Below are 25986 nucleotides of genomic sequence, written 5' to 3'. Positions count from 1 at the left end.
AGGTCCCCTGGTAACCAGGGTAAACATCGGGTAACTAAGCGCAGGGCCGCGCTTAGTAACCCGATGTTTACCCTGGTTACCAGCGTAAAATCTAAAAAAAACAAACAGCACATACTTACATTCACGTCCCCCTGCGTCCACTTCCTGACTGACTGAGCGCCGTACAGTGAGAGCAGAGCGGTGACGTCACCGCTGTGCTGCTTTCACTTTCACTTTGCGGCGCTGAGTCAGAGGAGGAAGCAGACTGCAGGGGACGCAATGTGAGTATGTGCTGTTTGTTTTTTTTACATTTTACGCTAGTAACCAGGGTAAACATCGGGTAACTAAGCGCGGCCCTGCGCTTAGTAACCCGATGTTTACCCTGGTTACCAGTGTAAAATATCGCTGGTATCGTTGCTTTTGCTTTCAAACACAACGATACACAGCGATCGGACGACCAAATAAAGTTCTGGACTTTATTCAGCGACCAGCGACATCACAGCAGGATCCTGATCGCTGCTGCGTGTCAAACGAAACGATATCGCTAGCGAGGACGCTGCAACGTCACGGATTGCTAGCGATATCGTTATAATGTCGTTTCGTGTGAAGGTACCTTAAGCCCGCAAGGGCAGGGTCCTCTCCCCTCTGTATCAGTCTGTCATTGTTAGTTTTGTTTACTGTAAGTGATATCTGTAATTTGTATGTAACCCCTTCTCATGTACAGCACCATGGAATCAATGGTGCTATATAAATAATAATAACAACTCTGGGTAATTATGATCATCTCTGGCTTCTTTTACATAGAGCTTATTTATTTTGAGACATGATGTGTATTTTTTGTCTTTGATCTGATCTGTCTTTATTTAAATTCACTTTGATCAACTTAGATCTGATTTATTGACCCTTGTTTCACTCGGAGATGATCACAGACAACCCCCAGCAATGTCCATGTTTCATGAATTGTTTATGTGATTGTTTATGTGATCTGCATCCCCCTATACAGCACAGCTTTTGCACCATGCACTTTATTTGATAGAATTATATGTGTTCCTGGTGTATATTTCCAACAAATATTATCATCTTAGGGATGTGTGCAGTGTTGTATATATTTTTTGAATTAACTGTTAGGACATTGATTCAATTTAGTTCACCACTCCAGTGGTTTTCTTTTTCACCTTTTCTGTAAGGTTTGCTCTCATCTCCAACTGGGTTTTATGATGATTTTTTTTTAAACTGTGTAACTTAATAAAAATTATGTCTTGCAAAATTATGTTTGGAGGACCTTCGTTTTTTCGTACTCAATTTGCCTCACGGTCCTCCATGTTTTGGTGATTTGGGGCTATTTTTTGTGGTCGCAATTGTATATTGGGCTGACCTGATATTGCAATTGATTGCTGTACAAAACTTAGTGATAGTGATTCTGGTGATGTAGTCGTGTACAGACAGTGGTTATGGTGATGTAGTCATGTACCGACGGTGGTTCCGGTCATGTAGTCGTCTATCCACGGTGGTTCCGGTCATGTAGTCGTCTATCCACGGTGGTTCCGGTCATGTAGTCGTCTACCCACGGTGGTTCCGGTCATGTAGTCGTCTACCCACGGTGGTTCCGGTCATGTAGTCGTCTACCCACGGTGGTTCCGGTCATGTAGTCGTCTACCCACGGTGGTTCCGGTCATGTAGTCGTCTACCCACGGTGGTTCCGGTCATGGAGTCGTCTACCCACGGTGGTTCCGGTCATGTAGTCGTCTATCCACGGTGGTTCCGGTCATGTAGTCGTCTACCCACGGTGGTTCCGGTCATGTAGTCGTCTACCCACGGTGGTTCCGGTCATGTAGTCGTCTACCCACGGTGGTTCCGGTCATGTAGTCGTCTACCCACGGTGGTTCCGGTCATGTAGTCGTCTATCCACGGTGGTTCTGGTCATGTAGTCGTTTACCGACAGTGGTTCCGGTCATGTAGTAATCTACTGACAGTGGTTCCGGTCATGTAGTAGTCTACCGACAGTGGTTCCGGTCATGTAGTCGTTTACCGACAGTGGTTCCGGTCATGTAGTAATCTACAGACAGTGGTTCCGGTCATGTAGTAGTCTACCGACAGTGGTTCCGGTCATGTAGTCGTTTACCGACAGTGGTTCCGGTCATGTAGTAATCTACCGACAGTGGTTCCGGTCATGTAGTCGCCTACCGACAGTGGTTCCGGTTATTTAGTCGTCTACCGACAGTGGTTCCGGTCATGTAGTCGTCTACCGGCAGTGATTCTGGTCATGTAGTTGTCTACCGACAGTGGTTCTGGTGATGTGGTCATGTAGAGGTAGCAATAGTAGATCATTATAGAGTCAGTGTGCCAGACTAAAAATACAGCCATCTAAATGAGGCCATATACACTCACTGGCCACTTTATTAGGTACACCTGTCCAACTTCTTGTTAACACTTAATTTCTAATCAGCCAATCACATGGCGGCAACTCAGTGCATTTAGGCATGTAGACATGGTCAAGACAATCTCCTGCAGTTCAAACCGAGCATCAGTATGGGGAAGAAAGGTGATTTGAGTGCCTTTGAACGTGGCATGGTTGTTGGTGCCAGAAGGGCTGGTCTGAGTATTTCAGAAACTGCTGATCTACTGGGATTTTCACGCACAACCATCTCTAGGGTTTACAGAGAATGGTCCAAAAAAGAAAAAAAATCCAGTGAGCGGCAGTTCTGTGGGCGGAAATGCCTTGTTGATGCCAGAGGTCAGAGGAGAATGGGCAGACTGGTTCGAGCTGATAGAAAGGCAACAGTGACTCAAATCGCCACCCGTTACAACCAAGGTAGGCCTAAGAGCATCTCTGAACGCACAGTGCGTCGAACTTTGAGGCAGATGGGCTACAGCAGCAGAAGGCCACACCGGGTACCACTCCTTTCAGCTAAGAACAGGAAACTGAGGCTACAATTTGTACAAGCTCATCGAAATTGGACAGTAGAAGATTGGAAAAACGTTGCTTGGTCTGATGAGTCTCGATTTCTGCTGCGACATTCGGATGGTAGGGTCAGAATTTGGCGTAAACAACATGAAAGCATGGATCCATCCTGCCTTGTATGGAGCATCTTTGGGATGTGCAGCCGACAAATCTGCGGCAACTGTGTGATGCCATCATGTCAATATGGACCAAAATCTCTGAGGAATGCTTCCAGCACCTTGTTGAATCTATGCCACGAAGAATTGAGGCAGTTCTGAAGGCAAAAGGGGTCCAACCCGTTACTAGCATGGTGTACCTAATAAAGTGGCCGGTGAGTGTATGTCAACTGAACAAGTTTTTGACTAAAGCCCCCATACACTATAGACGGCTGGCAGCTATCTCACCCAATCTCCCATACATAGGAGCGCTCACTTTGTTGAGTACTCGTCTTCTCTAAGAGAACTGCTGCTAGACATCTCTATTAATTTTAGAGCTCAAAAGGATCCGCAGCTGAATCTGGACATGCTAGATCATTATCTCCCTTACAATCATTACACTGTTGGCCAAACCGGTCAGTCTCTGGGTTTGATCAACTTTAGTCTAATAATGTGTGTGAGTGTCCTAACTACTATTTAAAAGGTTTCTGAACTTTTAGTGCATGTTCACAAGATGTGCTTCACATCTGTTAATCCTGTGAGTTTTTCTGGCTGAAGACACACGGACGTGTTTTTTTTGTCTTTTCAGTGTTTAGCGCTTTTTCAGGCGGATTATATAGCAGATCTGCCTGTAAGAGGCGCCTTGTGCACATACTGATAATTTGACTTATTAGTAAGGGTGTGACCACCTAGGGCAGCATGAATGCCAAATACAGCCCTGCTAATAGGGATCTAGGATGCTGAAAGTTTAGTAGGTGGATTCTTAATTAGGTTAGGACTTGTATGTAAAACACCGACACTAAAGTGCGTCCACATTAGGGCATTGTCAGACGGCTGTATTAATCGGACGGAGATCAGAGCGTAGTGCTCAGACTGGCTGGCGGCTCTTGTGACCTGAGCACGACAGCTTTATAGGTTTCTGAGCAATGGTCATGCTTGGGTCAGGAGAGCTGCCAACAAGTCCGAGCACTGCGTTCCGATCTCCATCCGATTTATATGGCAATCTGACTGCGTCCTTACATTAATTAAATAAAACCTCATTTAGACCAGAGTAACACGTCACTTGCAAAAAATCTGTAATTTTACTTGGTGGAATTGCTGCTGTTCTCCTGAATCCGGTGTTTTTCTTTTGTTCCTAGGCCTCTCCGTTCCCGAGATATGGTGCCTTTTCTCTCTAAATCTATATCTGGTCTTCAAAAGTGGGTGTGGTCAAAAGTTTTCCGTGGGGTCATCTTGAAGACCACGCCCACTTAGATAACAAGACTAGGTTTATACACAGGGAAGACAAGGCCTTCAGGAACGAGGAGGAGCAGGAACAAAAAAAACAATGTTGGATTCAGGAGAACAGCAGCATTTACACCAGGTAACACGGTCAGGAGTGTACCTATAATGAGGCCAGTTGAGCACTTTGCCTCAGGCGGCGGTCGACAGGGGGCGGTAGCACGGCGCCGCCCCCTGCAGTCAGATAACTTGGTGACCTGCTCCTACCATCAAGTGTGTGAGTGTGTATGAATATGTATGAGTGTGTGTATGAATGAGTGTGTGTATGAGTGTGTATGAGAGTGTGTATGTGTGTATGAGTGAATGTGTATGAGCGTGTGTGTGTGTGTATGAGTGAGTGTATGAGTGTGTGTGTATGAATGAGAATGTGTATGTGTGTATAAGTGTGCGTATGTGTGTGCATGAGAGTGTGTGTATTAGTGAGTGAGTGTGAGTGTATGTATGAGCGTGTGTGTGTATGAGTGGTTGTGTGTGTGTGTGTATGAGAGTGTGTGTATGATTGTGTGAGTATGTGTATATGAGTGTGTGTGTGTATATGCACTCATACACACACTCATACATACACACACTCAGACACACACAATCATACACACACTCCCTCATATACACAGTCATACACACACACTCTCATACACGGAGTGTCGCTGCATTCACCTACTGATGGTGGTTCTGTCGCTGCATTTATCTACTTGTCGGCAGTTCTGGTGCTGAATTTGTCTACAGATGGGGGTTCTGGTGGTGAATTTATCTACTGACAGTTCTGTCACTTCATTCTACTACTGGTTCTGATCATGTACACATGTAGTAAACCATAATGTGCTTCATGGCTATGTTAAAACTGAAAATGATATGGTTCCATATGTGATATCTGAGGATATGTAGGCCGGTCCAGGTGTGACCAGTATAGAGCATTGAAAAAAAAACCCAAATCCTAGGTAATGATGAGAACCATAACATACTGTGCTTTACTTTTTGAAAATGTGTATCCAGTTTATAAGGCTATGTGCACACGTTGCGTATTGGGGTGCAGAATTTTCTGCACAAAATCCACATCTCCTGGCAGAAAACGCAGGTGCAGATTTGACGCGTTTTTTATGCGGATTTTGTGCGGTTTTGTTGCGGATTTTGTGTGGATTTCATATGTTTTTTACCACTGCGGATATCTATAATGGAAAGGTGCAGAAACGCTGCAGATTGGCACAAAAGTAGTGACATGCTACTTTTGTTCCGCAGCGTTTTTCATGCGGAATTTTCCGCACCATTAGCACAGCATTTTTTTTTTCCTATTGATTTACAATGTACTGTAAATCACTTTGCGGATCTGCAGCGTTTCTGCGCGGAATAATCCGCTGCGGATCCGCAGGAAATCCGTATCGTGTGCACACATCCTAAAAATATGTGATTTGTCTGATCAATAGAAACGCTCATCTGAGCTGATCCGAGTATGGTCTGGTTTTTCATTGAGCAGTTGTCAGACAGGCAATACAGTAGTAGGAATATAGACTACTAGATGGTGGCCCGATTCTAACGCATCGGGTATTCTAGAATATGTATGTCCACGTAGTATATTGCCCAGCCACGTAGTATATTGCCCAGTTACATTGTATATTGCCCAGTGACGTAGTATACAGCAGAGCCACATAGTATATTGCCCAGTTACGTAGTATATTGCCCAGCCACGTATGACACAGGTTAAAAAAATAAAAAATAAACATATACTCACCTTCCGCAGGCGCGTTGTAGCTCTGTCGCCTGTGTGGGGTGCAGGTGGCAGCTTCCGCTCCCAGGGTGTGATGACGTAGCGGTCACATGACCGTGACGTCATGGCAGGTCCTTCTGCCAGACCATCCTTATGACCAGAACGTTCCGCTTGCATCGCGAGGAGCGGGAAAGGCGGCGTAGGTGAGTATATAATCATTTTTTATTATTTTTGACATTAGATGTTTTTACTATTGACGCTGCATAGGCTGCGTCAATAGTAAAAAACTTGGTCACACAGGGTTAATAGCAGCGGTAACGGAGTGCGTTACCCGCGGCATAACGCGGTCCGTTACCGCCGTCATTAACCCTGTGTCAGTGGTGACCGGAGGGGTGTATGCGGGCGCCGGGCAGTGACTGCGGGGAGTAAGGAGCGGCCATTTTCTTCCGGACTGTGCACGTCGCTGATTGGTTGTGGGCGTTTTGCCACGACCAATCAGCGACTTGGATTCCATGACAGACAGAGGCCGCGACCAATGAATATCCGTGACAGACAGAAGGACAGAAAGACGGAAGTGACCCTTAGACAATTATATAGTAGATGAAGCAGCCAGAGGTAAACATGTTAAAGGGGTTGTCCAGTTTTAAGTTACAAGTCACTCTGTGACTGCAGACTTGTGAATCCTCACATTGCTCACAGTGCTTCGGTGATTCAGCATGTGTGAGACCGCAGGTATGTGATTTGCATACATGACAACTAGCCTTGCTCAGCCTCACTTAACACACTTGTATTGATCAAGGCCTGAAACAGTCTAGTTGTAATGTGGCTAGGAATATACATATCACATAACTGCCTGCTCCCACCACCAGCACAGAGATTCCTCACAGCGCACAGTGCACATGATTTACATATAGTGACTTTAGACTTGTAGCTTAAGATCGAACAACCTTCTTAACGACAAGCCGCTACTCATGGGCCACTGCTGTGTGCTTGCCCCCGGGCTAAAATTGACCAGCCAGCCCCTGTCCCTCACTAAACCCAATAGGAAGGCCCCTGCTATTCGCTCCGGACAGCCCTGTGAGTGGTGCCTGTGATTGGCTAAGCGTTTTGGGAGAAGGAGGCATGGTCTGTTGGGGAAGACGCGCCATATTACCTGCTTAGTGCTGCTTGTTGATGCTCAGACTGCAGGTGGTTGCATGTGGTGTGTGGACGGGGCTGCATGGTGGACATGTCTGACTGGTCAGTGCCAGGCAGCCGCCACATTGGAGCTGCCCAGAGTTTTGTAGGCGTATGCCATAGATAATAGGTTGGCAATCAGTGCTGCCTCCTGGGCTATCAGGATGCAGGACTGTGTCTGCCTACAGGACCACCGCTCTGCCAGCCATCATTGTGTGTCTGTATGTTTGTGCCAGGCCTGCCATTGATGATCCTTGTTCTGGATTCTTCTGTGTGGTTCTTGTATGTGCGTGTGATGGGGGGTGCACCGTTTTGAAGTTCGCCTCAGGCAGCAGAATGGCTAGGTTCACCTCTGAACGCAGTTATAGATTTACGACAAATGACCGTTCCCCTTTTAGTAAGAATAAAGGCCGCTATGGACACAGGCTTCAAAAACACACGAAAAAACACCACAGGTATTGCAAAACAGTCGTTTATTGTATCCGTGCCACACAAACTAGTGAAAAAAAACTACCCTTTTCACAACATTTTTGTTTTTAAATAAAACAACTTCAAGTACAATTGGTACAAAAAATGTCTGATCTCCTTGCCTCTGACGGGGCCACCATACCACACAGTAGATAAAACACAGTGGTTACAAATGTCTGTTATTGTAATTATTGTTTATTTTTTTTCTTTTATGATCATCATTTCAGTGGCGAGGCGAATGACGGGAAATGCATCTATGAAAAAATACTGTGCGTAGGAAATTCATCACACGTTTAATTTCACATGGATACAAATGATTATACTTTTTTTTTTTTTTTTTTTCAGGCCTACGTGGCTTTGAATGATATAACAAAAATGGAAAATAAAATGAAATTATAATAGAAAAAAAAATGAAATAAAATAATGTTAAAAAGAAAAACAAACAAACAAAAAGAAACAAACCACAATATCATATCCCCTACACCCTGTTTTTGAAGGCAGGCACTACCAATGTTAGGGAGACGCCACAGTGTTGATAGAGGATACTGTACAGGTTATAGGTTATTATTCGCCTAACTAAAATAATAATGCTACAATCCTTCTAAAACTGACATCATTGCCGATGCCCGCAAACAATATGTACACATCATACAGATATAACAAGACGTCATATAAACAGTTGTGAACAGTATATACATAGTTCTCAGTTTGTCTTCACCATCTTGAAATACAATTTATCTATATGAGTGATGCAGCAACGTATATTTATATAAATGTACTTGTAACTTTACAGTAAAGTTCCGTTTCGGTGCCGTTTCAGCACTTCCGTGTAAACAGTTTTACTTGGCTTGTTTTTTGTTTTTGTTTTTTTATATATTTTTTATTTTGTTTTATTAATTTTTTTTTTATTTTATTTCTTAACATTCTTGTATTTTCAAGATTTAAAGCAATATTTTTTTTTTTAATTATTTTTTAATCTAGTCTTCCTTTTCACAGAAAACGAAGATTCGGTCTGTTTAATCATAAATAATTCATAAAATTAAATACATTCACTAACAGTAAGCTACAAAGTAATAAAAAATAACAAAAATAATAATAATTATTATTAAACAATAAAAAATAGATATTTATTGAAAAAGGAATGGGTTACCATTTCCTCAGTACAGCTCTGGAGGATGAAGAATCAGTGCGTTTTGAAACCTTTTATTACCTATTGCACTAGGACACCCTTTTTTTTTCTTTTTAGGTTTTGACTTGAGTATACGCTCTCTGGACTACAAGTACAGTAGTAGTTGATAAAGCGCACACACGCAAACACAATAGAACAAAAATAAAAAAGGGTTATGGTCATCGTAGGACTGATGTTGTAACCTAAGACTTGTATTGATGACGCCTCGGTCTTCCATAGTCTCGATATCTTGTGGGTGTAGTGATCGTTCACATTGCTGGTCTTGCAGTTATCAGGAGATAAAGTATCGTTGAATGGTTTCAACTCATGTTGAAAATTTCTGTCCATCTTTTTTCAAAATGTATCCTCATTTTGTGTCCAGCTCTACCGATTTCAGAGTCGTCTTCGTTAAATGTTTCACAGTTGTTAAAGACAAGTCTGACGTCCAGAGCGAATGCCTCAAAATTGGGGTATCTGCAGAATAATTAAATATATTATTACTACAAGTCAAAAGGTAGTTGTAGGTTTTCCTGAATTTTCAACTTAAAGGGGTTGTCTGGCCTTAAGCTAAAAGTCTGAAGTCACTATATGTGACTGCAGACTTGTGAATCTTCACATCGCGTGCACTATTGTAAGGATTCGTCGGCTCTGGGAGCTTCAGGCGCTTGGCCTCAATTATGCGATTTGCATACTGGTGATCACATGCCGACTAGACGTGTGTGGCCTCGCTCAATGTAAGTATATTGAGCGAGGCTAGACATGTCTAGTCAGAATGTGACTAGGAGTATGCATATCACATACTTGTGGCCACATGACTGCCTGCTGCCGTCACCAGAAAACCCTCACAGAGTACACTGTGCACAATGTGAGGACTCACAAGTCTGCAGTCACATAGTGACTTCAGACTTGTAGCCTAAGACCAGACAATCCCTTCAGGGGCTTGAAGCACTGTGGCTCCAAATCATCAAGACCAGCGATGTTCATGCGGGTCTTGATGAGGGGGCGTGTAGGAGTCAGATGCTCCTGGTTGATTAATAGGTGCGTGGCTCTTAATGAATCAGGAGCGTCTGACATGTGATGTGCGCCTCGCCACGAATTCTACTAGACTTCTGGTGTCGGGAACACCACAGATTGTCAGGAATACAACGAGCTGTGCTGTCAGGCCCCTGTTCCACTTTAGCTCCATCCAATTAGAACTAGCGTGAAATTCTCAAAAGTCGCAAAATTACTGTGCAAATGCACGGTGTGCAAAAAAATTGGCGCCTTTTCAAAGTGATTTATGCCAGAATTCTGATATAATCGCTTTGACAATTTGGGACCTGTGTGTTGTAATTCCTCTACTTGTGGTCAGCCTGGATATAACTTGAACCTCTAAGGCCCTAATGCTAAATCTTTTAACAGGGCCCCAAACTATGGGTATTCTTTTTCTTATACTATCCAAAGGAACCTTTTGTGCCCCCCTAGGCGACTGGGCCTGGGTGCAGCTTCAATCTTTGCACCCACTGTGATACACCCCTGACTGTCAGTGAATGGAAACATTTACGTTTTCGACAATTGCATCCAATCTAGGCAATGTCAAATTTTTGCCATGGTACAGAAATGGTGCGGGTCTCTGCACCATGTGAATACACACTTACAGATTGGGTAATTCAAATGGCTGTTTAGAGCCTTTATTTTCTCGCCTTTATTATGGCCGCAAGTTGACGCATGACCGCGGGCTTCGTGACATGGACGAACAGCATCATATATGTCTGGGATGCTGTTAGTTCAGGTCACAGGTCCGGTGACTGGGCTGGGTATTGTGGTAGGAACTTGGATCAGAAAATGCACTGGCTCATCCCATGTCTTCATTTAAAGCGTGTCAGGGCAAGAGTTGGGTGCAGTGTAGGAATAGGCTTTATAGTATTTGGTGACGTGCCCACCTTGTATATGGTTGCACAGTACTTACTGGCCACTGCTCAGCTTTTCTCTGATGGTTGCAAAGTCCATAGGTTTCTTGATGACTTTTTTGTAACCAGGTACAAGTTTCAAGTTAACAGGAAGCAAAAAAGGCCAGGCGTCCGCATGAGACTCCATCTCCGACAAGATTATGCTGCAAGATTAAGAGACGTCAGCAGGTGACACATGTACAAGGACTAACGCACTGTCCTGATGGCAGTAGGACACTTTGGGCTTCTGGTAATCCAGAGGGGCCTAATCCACATGATGTGTTATAGCTACAAACTTTTATCACTTATAGGATAACAGATTATATATATATTATGATCATTGAGGGTCCAACCTCTGAGACCTCCTCAAACGAGGGTCGTGTGTCGCTCGTGAATTTTGAGGACAATGTATATGCATGACTACCGCTGCTTTCACTGTCTATGGGGGAGGTGGTCACACCTGTGCACTACCACTCCCGTGTATCACAAGTGAATAGAGCGGTGGTCCCGCATGCTTTTTAATACGCCATTCTCACAAGACCTCTGTCCTTGGCATCGCCTGGGATTCCTATAAATGCATTATGTATATTGTTCATCGGAAAACCCTTTTAATGTTTCCATTCCTTTTAAAAGAAAAAAAATTGTCACGGAGACAGTATACAGCTCCCCAAAACCTATTAACTATTTGCAGTCTCACAGATTAAAACTAGTTCTCATATTTATATCAGAACCACCTGCAATATCTTTCTCTGCCTCGCCAATAATGGTTCCCTCGTACATTTCACTTCTTCGAATGAGACTCAATCACGTGTCTGGGAGAAGACATAACATTTCTTACCTACAAAGAGCCAGATCCTTCGAGTCGTCCTTGGTGGAGGTTTTAGGTTTCTTGGACACTGGAGAACTTTCTTGTTTTGCGGGACTCACGTTATTTTCATCTGATTTTCTTTTTTTGGAGTCCTTGCTGCCTTTTTTGCTAGAGCCTCCAGTTGCTACAGTTGGGTCTTCATCTTCGGCGTCTGCAGATACTTTCTTGCCTTTCTTCGCTTCTGAATTCTTCTTCACTTTTAGATTGGCCTTCTTCATTTTTAAAGTATGACCGCTTGCCTATGATAGAAATACAAATAACATAAATATCCGCTAAAACTAGAAATAACTTTAGCACGTTGTGGGTTCTGCGCCTATGTGACAAAGTAATGTAAAGAAGAAGAGAAGCGTCTTTTTTTTGTCGCAGTTTCCCGAGTGCTTTTTTCTCAGTTGTGGCTGTCTGCATTTTATTGAGCTTTCTCATTGCCTTCTATGTAAAGTACAGGGTGTCCTTCCAAGTGGAAAATGCCTGAAGAATGGTCTGCTCGCTTCTTTTCACCATTTGGCATGTTTGATCACTCAAAAGACGTAACATATCAAATGCAAGCCTTTTTAATATAGGAATGCTTATGTTCATCCTTTTGAGCATTTTCTGAAGGTTTTCGGTGCGAACCCACCTGAAAAAGACTTTTGCTTATTTTCCTGGTTCTGCAAACTAGTTTCGCCTCTCAAGCTTCATCAGTGGTTGGTAGTGGAGAATACTCTGGAGGACAGCTAAATCTGTAGCAACACAGTGTATCCACTATTTCAGGTAGGCCCTGAGTCAATGTTTAAGAAATTGGGTCTTACCTTAGCAATACAGGCAGGGCAGAACCAGTCGCCTTCTGGAATCGCAGTGATTTTGGGCCGATGGCAGTAGGTGTGACATCCTTTGTCACAACCGTCACACAAAAGCAGCAATTCCTCGTTGTCCCCTTTGCGACATAATTGGCAGTACTGCAAGACATGTAAGACAAATTATAATAAAATAGGACCATGCGCACATTTATATCTGTTAATCTGCTAAGACAGGTCAAAACATATCAACTAGTTGTAACTTAAAGCACATGCTAACGAGTTATACATTAGAAGTGTATAGGAAATAGACGGGAATTGGATTTCACAGGTTAATCAAGGGTGGAGAGAAAAAGTTAAGAAAACCTACATTAATGCCCTGGAACCATATGGTCACAACACCATTGTAACATTACTGAGATTACAATGTAATACTATTGTCAGATGTCAGGCGATGGATACGGGAGGCTTTTTATCCCATAAGTGTTTAATAAAATCGCATTGTGTCAATCCTGTGATTATACAAAAACTCACACGGCAGATTCTAAGCCTTAATAATGTATTTTTCTGCTCACCATTTATACTAAAGTTGGACAGGTCAGCACCTTCTGAATTCAGAAATAGTTGCATTCCCCCTAGGCTAGGTCTACACGGCGAGACTATGGCCACAACGTAGATCGCTTGACCAAAGATCGCCGTGTGTCACAGCTACAAATGGAGGTAAGATCTTAGGAAGAAGTTTGGCCAATAACTTACAACTTTCATGATGGATTTCTCCCAAGCGATAGATTTCTGCAGCTGCTGAATGCAGAGTGATACTTGTGCAGCGCTTCGTGCCTCTGACAGCGCTTTCCTCCAGATCTTCAACCCTGGGGCAATGTCATCTTCAGTCCTGCAGAAGTGACAATTGGTCATAACAAAATACATGAGACAAACTGACTTCCCTCCAAACGCACATAAGTAACAATCAAGTAGAAAGCCAGGCAGTGACAAAACATAAAAAAAAAAAACAATATATGCAACATTAAAGCAAATGAATCAAATGTAGAGCACAGGTTGACTAAGCTGAGAAACGTAGTGATAATCATATACGAGTAAGATAGAGGCTAAGCTTTGACTTTGCGGGATTATTGACGTACAGTACAACAGCACCATGCAGGATCACACGATTGTAAAAAGACACAGGAAAAGCTATAGAAAAAAAAACAGGCAGGAAATAACAAGCTCCACCGAGCAAAGAAACACAGTGATTGGTTATATATATGTATTAATTTCAATGACCTACCCGTCACCATCACCACTAATAGATGGTGCAGGAGCAGGGACAGTAACTGTGCCCACATTATCCAGTTTGATCTGAATGGTGGTACTTAAGGGGCTCTTCAGATACCTTCTCTCAATGTTCCTCTCCAAGTCAGTCAGCCTGGTTACAGCTATATCTAGAGGGTTGTCACTCTTCCGTTCTATAGCACATGAATTGCGTCCTTCGTCTCCTGTGTGATCTCCGTCGTGTTCCTTATGCCATTTGGCAAGAGGTTTATGCTCGTGATAAACCAAGTCTTCCCTCTCAGAATCGAGCTCCGGGCACATCCAGCCCTAAGCAGCAAGAGAGACGTTAGAACGAATTCTGCAAATCATTTTATCATACATTTTCAGCTTCCAGCAAATGTGGAGGAGGAGAGTTATTAATCACAATTTAGAAATCAATAATCTTAGAGAAAAGATGGCTATACACATGATATAACTTTTTGACAAATGCTCCCCATTCCCAACACACAAACAGTCTTGGTGATCATGCACATATTAGTGGAACTAAGGCATTAGCAGACACCTTTGTTCTCACTGGTGATAAGCCACCTCAAAAAGGTGTCTCAAGATGGATTGATCATGTTGGATTCTTTACGTACCCAGTCCTTTATTCTTATGTTTGATAAGTCATTACCAAAAGATTGGGAATGTTGATATACAAAATGCGTGATCCTTCTTTTCCACCAGATAACTTTGGTGGTGGCTTATCACTTGTAAGAACAAAGGTTGAAATCAAACATGCTCTCTCCTTTTCAAGGAGAACCTGCATCACAGAAGTTTCAGGGTACCACCATACACATTAGATTATTGATGAAATTAGTGGCTTCGACTATCATTCACCTAATGTGTATGGTCACCTTAAGAGGTGTGAGCCAAAGGCTATGTGTATTCCCATCTCATGTAAAATATATTTTGAATCAAAGAACAGGAGCAAATAAATAAATTGTACTGTATACAACTGAAGGACAAAACGTGTCTTGAAACCGGCTATGTAAAAGTGTCAATGTTCTGTCGAGGAGTTACACGGTCGGCCTTTTATTTGAAGGACATGGATCTCCAATGATGGCTCCAACAATGGGGTTGGTTACTAAATTTGGTTTTCGTGTATTGGATGATCTGGTGCTCTAGTGGGCCAGTTTCACATTTAGAAAAGCTGAACCTTTACTAAGATTTAATAGAGGAGGTTCCTGGGGTCAAGAGTCCCAATAATAGTGGACACAGAAGGGCAGGAAGCTTTCAGCCAAGTGTTGTTCTCCTCTGACACTGAAAATGGGTTTAATAGAGTCTTATCTTCAGTTTTGGAGGAGAGCAGCACTTGGCTAAGCTCTTCTGCGTCCTCATTTTGTAGTCGGTGGTTGTCTTAGCACCTGGACTCCTACTAATCAAAACGTCGGACATATCTCTATTACAAGCACTTACACGTTCACCCTTAGATCAGTCTACATTTTACCTAGAAACCAAATAAAAAAATACAATTCTTTTTGATGAGCAGAAATCCTTGCCTTTACTTGCAGACTAGCGGAAGCCACTCGTCTCTCTAGATCTTCCACCTGCTGGAGAATAGCGATATCCACCTCCATCTCGTGATCCTCCATACACCAGTTCTCCACAACATCTCTCGTAATTTCTCCATGTTCTTGTCCTCTCGTATCTATTATAGCTACATGAACGTCAATAGAATCAGAGCAGGACAATAACTGAAGGTCATCAGAGAAACTACATCTCTTCAAAATCAGTTAGACTACGATGGATGAATTGGTGAATATTTTTTAAATGATCATGGTCACCCTCTTGCATGTTGCTAAAGCTGGGGCTCTGCTGGTTGGACCCCACCATCTACAACCAGCTTTTATTGCATCTCAACCAACAGTAAAATCAGTAGACATACATTGATTTTAATGTGAAAGGTCTACAGTAGATTATCTTGATTTATCCAAATTGATCCAAGAATGAAACCTGAATAGAGTGAATTAATGTGCTTGTCTCTAATTCTAAAATGGTAAAATTCCAAACAAATGTGATTACTTACTATATCTTCCCAACCTATCTCTCCTGTCCTATTTCCTCTTATCCTCTTTGCACCCTATTTCTTAGCAAAGTAATGGTAAATCGAAATGATAAAGTAAGCAAAGATCACAAGTTAAAGCGGTAGTGCTCATGAAATTCAATTCTGTCCACAATGACATATGAGGGCTTGTTTTTTTGCTGGACGAGTTGTACTTTTGAATGACATCATTCACTTTACCACATAATATACTTGAAAACAGGAAAAAATTCCAACTGGGGAGAAATTGTGTCAAAAATGCAATTCTGCCATTTTTGGGATATTGTTTATTCTTTAGTCCAATTACGGTGATACCAAACGTCCAATTTTTTTATTATTTTAGTGGTGAAAAAGAAATCAGAAGTTTGAAAAAATACACCATATTTTTCGGACTATAAAACGCACCGGACCATAAGACGCGCCCCAAATTTTAAGAAGGAAAATAGGGAAAAAAAATAATGTGTCAAATGGGGGTCTGTCTTACAGTCCGAATTCAGCTTACTGGGGGGAGATCGGCAGCGCTGGTGGGGCGTGGTCAAAAGGGGTGTTCGGTGGTCTGGTGATATGACTCCCATCCCAGATTGTTGCGGCAGGTTCAGTGGTGCTTTGTGGTGCGGGGGCTGCGCCGGCATTTTGTGAAAGCCTGGAGGCCCCAGCACATCCATTGCTGCAATGGGGTGGCCTCCGGGAAAATGGCCGCTGCGGCACATGCTCAGATTGAGATCTCGGCAACGACGATGAGACGTTGGATGGCACGATAGAGCGACATCATAACGCAGTCGTTTGTCCACTGTTGCACTTCACAGAAGTGACGGTGGACAGCAATAGGTGAGTAAGAGCTTTTTATTCCTAAATTACTTTGCAGGGGGGACATAAAATGAGGGGCTGTGCAGAGGTGGGGAATAAAATGAGGGGAGGGGCTGTGCTGATGGAATAAAATGAGGGGAGGGGCTGTGCTGATGGAGGGCAGCATGGTGCGAAGTATGAGGGCATAGTGTTAAAAGGGGCACAGAATAGATATGGAGAGGGGGCATCGTGAAATGGAGGCACAATATTGAGGGTTTAGCATGATGGGGTGGGACAGTGGAGATCTACAAAATTTCATGGAAAATTAGAGGGGACAGCCATGGAATAGACTATGGTTCATAAGGGCGGATGGTGTGGTAGCTACACTGCCTACCATAATCAGCTATGACTGCCATATACCAGAGGAGGCTTATTTCGGTCATAATATGAACAGATATTTTTATGCAGAGGGCATTTTAATAGCAATCATATTTTTAAGGGCATCGTGTGCGGATGTGCTGCAAAATACCAGAGAAGAGGAAGGTCTGCAGAGAAGGGCTATGGATGTGAAAAGTCATCATGGCATCTAGACAAGATGGAGATGAAAAGAAAGACTTTAAAGAAGATGTAATCTATAAGGTACTTGTATGTAAATGTTTATTTGTGATACTACTTCTCATCAGTACTGTGATTACTGTATTGTCTGCAGTCTGATGATGGCTGTAAATTACAGCTCCCAATATCCCCTTACCATTGTTAAGGACATACTGGGAGTCATAGGGTTGTAGGTTCAATTGTTTATGGGGCTGGCTTAATATGACAGTTGATCATTGTACTAAGGGTACTGTCACACAGTGCAATTTTGATCGCTACGACGGCACGATTCGTGACGTTCTAGCGATATCGTTACGATCTCGCAGTGTCTGACACGCTACTGCGATCAGGGACCCTGCTGAGAATCGTACGTCGTAGCAGATCGTTTGAAACTTTCTTTCGTCGCTGGATCTCCCGCTGTCATCGCTGGATCGTTGTGTGTGACAGCGATCCAGCGATGCGTTCGCTGGTAACCAGGGTAAACATCGGGTTACTAAGCGCAGGGCCGCGCTTGGTAACCCGATGTTTACCGTGGTTACCAGCGTAAAAGTAAAAAAAAACAAACCGTACATACTCACCATCTGATGTCCGTCAGGTCCCTTGCCGTCCGCTTCCCGCTCTGACTGTCTGCCGGCCGGAAAGTGAGAGCAGATCACAGCGGTGACGTCACTGCTGTGCTGCGCTCTCACTGTACGGCGGCACTCAGTCACAGCAGGAAGCAGACGGCAAGGGACCTGACGGACATCAGATGGTGAGTATGTACGGTTTTTTTTTTTTTACTTTTACGCTGGTAACCACGGTAAACATCGGGTTACTAAGCGTGGCCCTGCGCTTAGTAACCCGATGTTTACCCTGGTTACCCGGGGACTTCGGCATCGCTCCAGCGCCGTGATTGCAAAGTGTGACCGCAGTCTACGACGCTGGAGCGATAATCATACGACGCTGCAACATCACGAATCGTGCCGTCGTAGCGATCAAAATTGCACTGTGTGACAGTACCCCAAGTTTGGTTCTTGTATTCAAGTACTCTTGGCTCTGGTCATGTATTCATGAACTTATTTTTGTTCTGGTGATGTATGCATTTACTGATAGTAGTCCAGTACCGATGGTGGGTCTGTTTATGTACTCATATACTGATGGTGGATGTATTGATTCATTCATGTACTAATTGTGGTTCTGGTAACTTATTCATGTACGAATAATGGTGGTTCTGGTGACATTTATTTACTGATGTTTTTTCTGGTGCCATATTCATGTACTATTGATGGCTCTGGTGCTCTAATTATGTACTGATGGTGATTTTGGCTTCATATTCATGTACTGATGATGGTTCTGGTGGTGAACATATCACCAGAATTATCATCACTACATGAATACAGCACCAGAACCACCATCACAACATGAATGTCACCAAAATACATCACCAGAACCATCATCAGTTTTGTGCAAGCTGTATTTTTCACACAACAGACGCAAAAAACGTCAGATGTATCCCTTTATTTATAATGGGGTTCTGTTTATTTGCCGTTAGGGTATCTGATTACTTTAACTGAAATTAAACAGCTCCAATTATAGTTCGGCTTTATTAGTTTCTATACCTATCCTTGGGTTCTATATCTAAAATATAGGACGTCAGGGATGAATATTGATATATTTTCTCCTGTATTGTGTAAATGGTCCGCAAAAATGATTGAAATTACACTCTCCGTTAAATCACATCCCTAAAGTACACCTTTTTTTTTTTAACTTTTGATGACTTTTTTTTTTTTTTTAAATAACAATTCTAGTGGAAGTGGCCATCAACATTTGTTACCTAACCCATTGGAGGTAGAGGGGGAGGTGCATTAGGGGTCCTGTTACCTTAGTCTCTGAGCCATTCCTTTGCTTTGGGGTGTGTGGGGGCGCCATTGGCTTAATCTGCCCAGGGCACCAAAATACTTTGTCCCAGCGCTGAATTTGATACATTGGACTTTTCTGAATGCGGCGATACCACATATATGTATTTTTTTATTATCTTTATATTGAACCCTCTCTATTAATTCATAATTCCCTAAAAAAGCTATGTGCAAATGGGTTTTCTACACCAGCTAATTCCCTTCTAAACAATAATATTCCATGTTGTATGAGAATGCAGAACTTACGATCTTTATTTTTCAAGCAGGCTTGGGTGATGTAGTCTAAGTGCTTTTGAATTTGCTTCTGTAAAGACTTCTCTCGTATACCGCGGAGGTTAAATACTTTCAGCAGAGATTTTAGATCTTCCAGATCTGTGATTCTCCACCAGCCGAATTGCATTTCTTTCAAAAAAAAAATTTAAAAAAGTCCAGAGATTAAGTTCAATGGATTCCACATTTTTAATTATTTACAAAATCAAATCTAACTTTTTTTTTTTGTATAAAAGTGACTTAAAATGTAAAATAAAATCTGAACTCTAGTCAAATAAAATTAAAAAAACGAAAACTAAATACTGAATGTAATTGTACCTTCTGGAATCGGTCGAGGACTGGGAAAATCTACTTGTTTGGGTAACTCCACAGCAGGGGACGGGGTGCAGACGGATTTGTCACTCTGTGGCACGGGGGATTCACTTTTGCGGGCTTGAGTGTTTGGAGTGATGAAAGTGTGCCCGTTTCCTTCAGACATTCCAAGTCCAAGACTGGGCATTGGGCTTGGCATTGGTGACGGAAAAGGTAGATTTCCTGGCACAATTGGTGACGGCCATCCGCAAAACTGAAGTCCCATGAGAGGTAAACCATGCTTTATCTAGATGTGATAAATGACAATATTATCAGAGAGAGATTTATCTATTTTATTAATCTAAATTAAAAAATGAAACCTGGAAACCAAAATAAAAATGAAGAAAACCATCTCATATTTTCCCCCACACCGACCTATAAAAGCCTGTATTCTGCAGTGAGGGCAGACGTGATTGCTTTATAACAGGTGAGTGTGTTATACCATGAATTTCTGTTTTTTGTTCCCTTTCTTTCCAGAGCCACAACTTTTTTATTTTTTTGGTCAATATGGCCATGTGATGGCTTGATTTTTTGTGGTACAAGTTGTACTTTTGAATGACTCCATTGGTTTTAACATATCGTGTACTGGAAAACGGTAAAAAAAGTGCAGTGAAATTGCAAAAAAAATTTCAATTCAACAGTTTTTTGTTTTTTTATTTTACCATGTTCACTGAATGCTAAAACTGACCTGCCATTATGATTATCCAAGTCATTGCGTTTTCACAGACACCAAACATGTATAGGTGCTTTTTTATTTAAGTGGTTAGAAAAAAATTCCAAAATTTGTTTTAAAATTTTTTTTTTTTTTTTTTTTAAAAAGCGCCATTTTCAGAGACATGCAGCGTCTCCATTTTTTTTGTGATCTGAGGCTGGGTGAGGCTTACTTTCTGCACGCCAAGCTGACGTTTTTATTGATGCCATTTTGGTGTAGATACGATCTTTTGATCGCTCATTATTTCATTTTATTGCAAGGTGGATATTCATTACTGTAATGAGCGGTACCATGTAACCGCTCAGTACAGGAAGAAGCTGCGGCGCCGGGGAAGCAGGGACCTGCAGGGACCGCGCCAGGAGTAGGTGAGTATAATTAGACAGCCCCCGCTCCTCCTCCCCTGCCGACCCCTGGGTATGACTCAAGTATAAGCCGAGAGGGGGACTTTCAGCCCCCAAAAATGGGCTGAAAATCTCGGCTTATACTCGAGTATATACAGTATTTGAATTTTTTTTATTGTTTTATTTTGAATGGGGCTACAGGGGTGATTTGAACTTTTATTTATTTATTTATTTTTTTATATACTGTATTTTTTTTAACTTTTTTTTTAGTTTTTGCATGCTTCAATAGTCTCCATGGGAGACTAGAAGCTGCAGTATTTTGATCGCTTCTGCTACACACAGTTGATCAAATGCTCACTTGCTATGAGCATCGACCTAGGGGCTGCTTCAGACCTCTGGCTGTCATGCCGACCCTTCTGTGACCCACAATCATGTTACGGGATCACCGATGTGCAGGATTAGCGATGCGCTTCCGGTTAGCACAAGTTAAATGCAGAGATTGACAGCAGCATTTAAACTAGTTAACAGCCATGGGTGGATCGTGATTCCACCCGCGGCTGTTGCAAGCACATGTCAGCTGTATAGATCAGCTGTCATGTGCCTGGAAAGGTGTAGGTTCAGCGCCAGAGCCCACAGCAAACGGGGAGTCCGACATGTTAGTACCATTACACCCAACGTTGAAAAGGGGTTTAAGGAATGCTAAGGTTCATGAAAATGGAAGACCTACATTTAAAAAAAAATAAAAAAAAAAAAAAACCATAACAAAAGTCATTGTACTCAGGTTACCCATCCTTATGCCTCTCCGGTTCAGACTTGTCCTCAGTCATCTCTGTACTTCCGTGCTGCTGGTCACAGGCCACTGTAACCGCTGCAGCCAATCACTGGTTGCATCGTGTTACCAACTACCAACAAAGCATTTCATGAAAGCAGAGAGACAAGCAGTGGACTGGGAAGCTTCAGAACTGGAGAGGTGAGGGATCGGTATGCATTTCTTGGTTTGACTACAATATAATTGATATACTTGGCTTTAACATGACTACATGAGCAATCAGGCTTGCTTACTTTTTCGAGGCTGCATTTTATAGTTTGTGCCAAAGGAGAAATGGAGACTATTAAATGTTCAGGTTGAAAATGTCAGTAAATTTGGAGCCTCTCTTTAACCTGACCTACCTGAAGTGGAGACATTGTGAATGGACTCAGACCCAGGCTGTTCTGTAAAGCGGAGGAGGTCATGACCGGTGATGGCACTGGTGAAGGAGACTGAGACGGTTGCTGAGACTGACTTGTAGAAGCTAATGACGTGGAATACTCTACGTGTGTTATTGACATGTCATCACAAGGTGTCCGAGGGAGGAGACTGAACCATTGCCGGCTCTTGTCGGTAAGAGTTTTCAGCAGCTGTTCATTGGGAATTATGGGAGAGTGGTAAAACTTTCCATGACCGCTGAGCACAGCACTGAATGGGTTCAGATCTGTCTTTTCAGGGTGACATTGGGACGTGCTGGCCTGCAGGTTGATGGGTGTGCTCCTGGCGTTATTTTGGAAAGGCACAGGGCAGCCATTTGGTGAAACACTTGGTTTTAGGGATATGAGGTCCATGTCCGAGGGCATTTTGGCTACTTCTAGCAGTTTGCTAAGTTTAGAAAAGGATCCAGGTTTTTGGAGGAATAAATTGGTGCTGTCTTTATCCTTGAGACATTTCTGCTCCCTATCGTTGGCGTTCACACAGTTTGGTTTCTCATCGCAGCTCTCAATCGCTTCTTCTTTTATCTGAATGTTTTCGGCTTGTCGTTGCCTCACCTTTTCTTTTGCCATTTCTTCGAGACCTATGTAGGGATTGATACATAGAGTACAGTAATAGTTAGTACAGGGGTTAATAAAACTCATTTTTCTAAAGGTTATACACAGTTAATTTAATATTACACCTCAATTTATCATTAAGCAGGAGCATAGCTAGGGGGGATAGGTGGACATGTAGGGTGTGGGCAGTGGCAATAAGCTAAGTCTACCTTGGTCATAGTATTTGGACTGGGATTGGAAACTGGGAGTATATAAATACTGGACTGGGACTCAGTGTCCAAATACTTCGCCCTCGAAGTCAATGGATGCCTATAGAGTTACATACTTTCACCTTCCATTGGTCATGTACGTCTCATAGGATTAGGGTCTTATGTGTCATAAATACAGAATTTGTACCTACTTTTGGGGTGCACTCACAGAGAGATCAGAGGGGCTGTCCAGTGTTATAGTGAGGCAGTAACAATTAGGCTGTTAGTTAGCGTGGTGCACTACACGTAACTACATATGGGTATGTATAGCCCTTTTATTTTCAGTGATGTGTGATAAAAACAGCATCATACTTAAGTTAATATGATATCGGAATCTTAAACACACTAGGAAGGAGGGTTACATGGACTCTTTATATATGCCAATCTACACATGATGTACGGCGGAGTAAGGCCGATTTCACACTAGCGTTTCTGTGCGCAGCATAGGCCTGCATACTTCTTTCCTTAAGATCCACCTAGATCCGCATGTGTCTTGTGTACCTATATTTAACATTGTGTACGTGTTGCGTTAGGCGGGTATGTCAAAACGACGCACGGGGACGCATCCGCATACAACGCATGTCCCTGAGTACACAATGTTAAATATAGGTACGCAGGACGCATGCGGATCTTAAGGAAAGAAGTATGCAGGCCTACCCTGCGCACAGAAACGCTAGTGTGAAACCGGCCTAAGATGCATCAACTTTAGTAAGAGGTGCATGATCCTTACTACTTTTGGTGCATTTTTTGACTTTCTGTGCGCTGTGGTTTGAAATTTACATCTGATCATGTGCTATAATTTAGGCCAATCTCTAATTTGGCCAGCTCATAATTGGTCACGCTGTCCAGCTAAATCCTACAACTTTTAGTACAAAAAAAAAGTGCATTACAACGTTAGTGACTTTTTTGACATAATAAAATTGGCATAAAGCTTTTAAAAAAAATTCCCTTCTTGGATCCTAATTAAGGATCCTTACCTTCACCGCTCTCCATTCCTTCCACAAATATACCGCCACACTGTGGAAGAATCCAGTACCGCCGCCGATACCGATCTTGCCCAAACATCATAGAGCGCAAGGAATGAGATGACTCAAACAACTTCTTTCTGTACTGGTTTTGTTGCTGTGAAAACCAGATATGGATTTATAAGAATCTCTATAGTATCTAGGAATACAGTATCGCAGTGCATGAGATCCATTAATTACCTTCAGCAGCTTTTCGATCTGTTTCTCCAGTTCTTCTACAGTAGCCGTCTGATCTCCATCGTCCTACAGTTGTCAAAACAAAGTAGAATTATAAAACGAGAGAAAACAGGGATTTTTGTGTACTGACCGTAAAATCCTTTTCTCCGAGCCAATCATTGGGGGACACAGGACCATGGGTGTTATGCTGCTGCCACTAGGAGGACACTAAGTAATACAGAAAGAATAGCTCCTCCCCTGCAGTATACACCCTCCTGCTGGCTCCAAGTGAACCAGTTCGGTAACAAAGCAGTAGGAGCGTAACATTTAACCAGGATGAACTAGTCAAAACCAAGCCAACACAGAAAACCAAAGCCGTTAGGCTAACAGGGTGGGTGCTGTGTCCCCCAATGATTTGCTTGGAGAAAAGGATTTTACGGTGAGTACACAAAAATCCCTGTTTCTCCTAGGCCTCATTGGGGGACAAAGGACCATGGGACATCCTAAAGCAGTCCCTGGGTGGGGAACAATCAACTGTAATTGCTCCTTGTACCCACAGGTTACAGATGCGGCACAGCCGCCTGCCGAGGCCTGAGAATGAATATGGTAATGTTTTGTAAACGTATGCAGGCTGGACCAGGTCGCAGCTCTGCAAACTTGTGCTGCTGAAGCTTGGTGCCCAAGATGCAACCACTGACCGAGTGGAATGAGCCTTAATCCCTGCTGGGACAGGATGAGCTCTGACTCAGTAGGACTCCTGAATAGCTGAACGAATTCATTTGGCTATTGTCGCCTTGGAAGAGGGAAACCCCTTCCTTGGCCCTTCTGGGAGCACAAACAGGGCATCTGACCTGCGGAAGGACGCCGTCCGCGAGACGTACCTCTTGAGAGCTCTCACTAAATCCAGTGTGTGGAGGGCCTTCTCGAAGTGATGTACTGGTGCCTGACCGAGTGACGGTAAGACAATCTCCTGACTGAGATGGAAGGATGAGACAACTTTTGGCAAAAAGGACTGGGATGTTCTCAAAACCACCTTATCCTGATGAAAATTCAGGAACAGAACTTGACAAGGCAAAGCCGCCAGCTCTGAGACTCGTCTAATGGATGTGACCGCAACCAGGAAGGCAACCTTCCATGAAAGAAAGGACAGGGAAACCTCCTGCAGAGGTTAGAAAGGAGCTTCTTGCAAGACTCTGAGGACCAGATTAAGGTCCCATGGTTCCAACAGCATCTTATAGGGTGGCACCTTATGGGAGACTCCCTGAATGAAAGTCTTGACTTATAATCTGTTGGCAATCCTGTGTTGGAAAAGAACGGACAGGGCTGAAATCTGCCCTTTGAGAGAACTAAGGGCGAGACCTAAGTCAAAACTAGTTTGCAAAAATTTGAGGATGGAAGGAATGGAAAATTCAAGAGGAGAACGTCCCCGGTCGTTGCACCAGGAAAACAAGGTCTTCCAAGTGCGATGATAAATACGCATAGACGTAGGCTTTCTAGCGCTGATCATGGTAGAGAGGACTTCCGGAGAGAAACCTGCCTGGGTTAGAACCCAGGACTCAACGGCCATGCCGTCAAACACAGGGCCTCGGAGTTCTGGTGGTAAATGGGGCCCTGTGATAGCAGGTCTGCGCGATTCGGTAATCGCCAGGGAACATTGGTGACTAGTTGAACTAATTCCACATACGGCGCGGCCAATCTGGCGCAATCAGGATTACTGGTACTCGCTCTGCTCTGATCTTCTTGATGACTCTCGGCAGTAAGGGGAGCGGGGGAAATATGTACGGAAGCTAAAAATGATGCCACGGGAGTACGAGTGCATCTGCCTCAATGGCTGTTGGATCGTGGGACCGAGCTATGAAGTTGGGAACTTTGGAATTTAACCGTGAGGCTATCAGATCCACATCCGGAGTTCCCCAACGACAGCAGATCTGGTGGAAGATCTCCGGATGGAGAGACCACTCCCCGGAGTCAAGGCTTTGACGACTGAGGAAATCTGCCTCCTAATTGTCCACTCCCGGAA

At 43.2% G+C, this 25986-nt stretch overlaps 1 protein-coding gene across 21 annotated transcripts in view; it reads right to left on the bottom strand.

The window, feature by feature from the left end:
• Positions 1-7687: 7687 nt before the first annotated feature.
• BAZ2B (bromodomain adjacent to zinc finger domain 2B) overlaps positions 7688-25986 on the bottom strand; it is a 330703-nt gene continuing 312404 nt past the window's right edge. For 16 of the 21 annotated variants that reach the window (XM_077272879.1, XM_077272877.1, XM_077272872.1 and 13 more), the window contains 12 exons: positions 23991-24053; positions 23763-23907; positions 21908-22563; positions 19652-19931; positions 19310-19465; positions 15247-15404; positions 13722-14032; positions 13193-13328; positions 12452-12598; positions 11634-11902; positions 10816-10959; positions 7688-9341 (listed from right to left, as the gene is read on the bottom strand). In XM_077272879.1, the coding sequence (XP_077128994.1) occupies positions 9188-9341; positions 10816-10959; positions 11634-11902; positions 12452-12598; positions 13193-13328; positions 13722-14032; positions 15247-15404; positions 19310-19465; positions 19652-19931; positions 21908-22563; positions 23763-23907; positions 23991-24053 (2619 nt within the window). In that variant the 3' untranslated portion in view covers positions 7688-9187. The remainder of the gene's footprint in view (positions 9342-10815; positions 10960-11633; positions 11903-12451; positions 12599-13192; positions 13329-13721; positions 14033-15246; positions 15405-19309; positions 19466-19651; positions 19932-21907; positions 22564-23762; positions 23908-23990; positions 24054-25986) is intronic. The other 5 variants (XM_077272883.1, XM_077272888.1, XM_077272890.1 and 2 more) reach the window with 2 other exon arrangements.

Source organism: Ranitomeya variabilis, chromosome 7 (assembly GCF_051348905.1).
Source record: "Ranitomeya variabilis isolate aRanVar5 chromosome 7, aRanVar5.hap1, whole genome shotgun sequence".
NCBI lineage: Eukaryota > Metazoa > Chordata > Amphibia > Anura > Dendrobatidae > Ranitomeya > Ranitomeya variabilis.
This window is presented reverse-complemented; position numbering and strand designations above follow the sequence as displayed.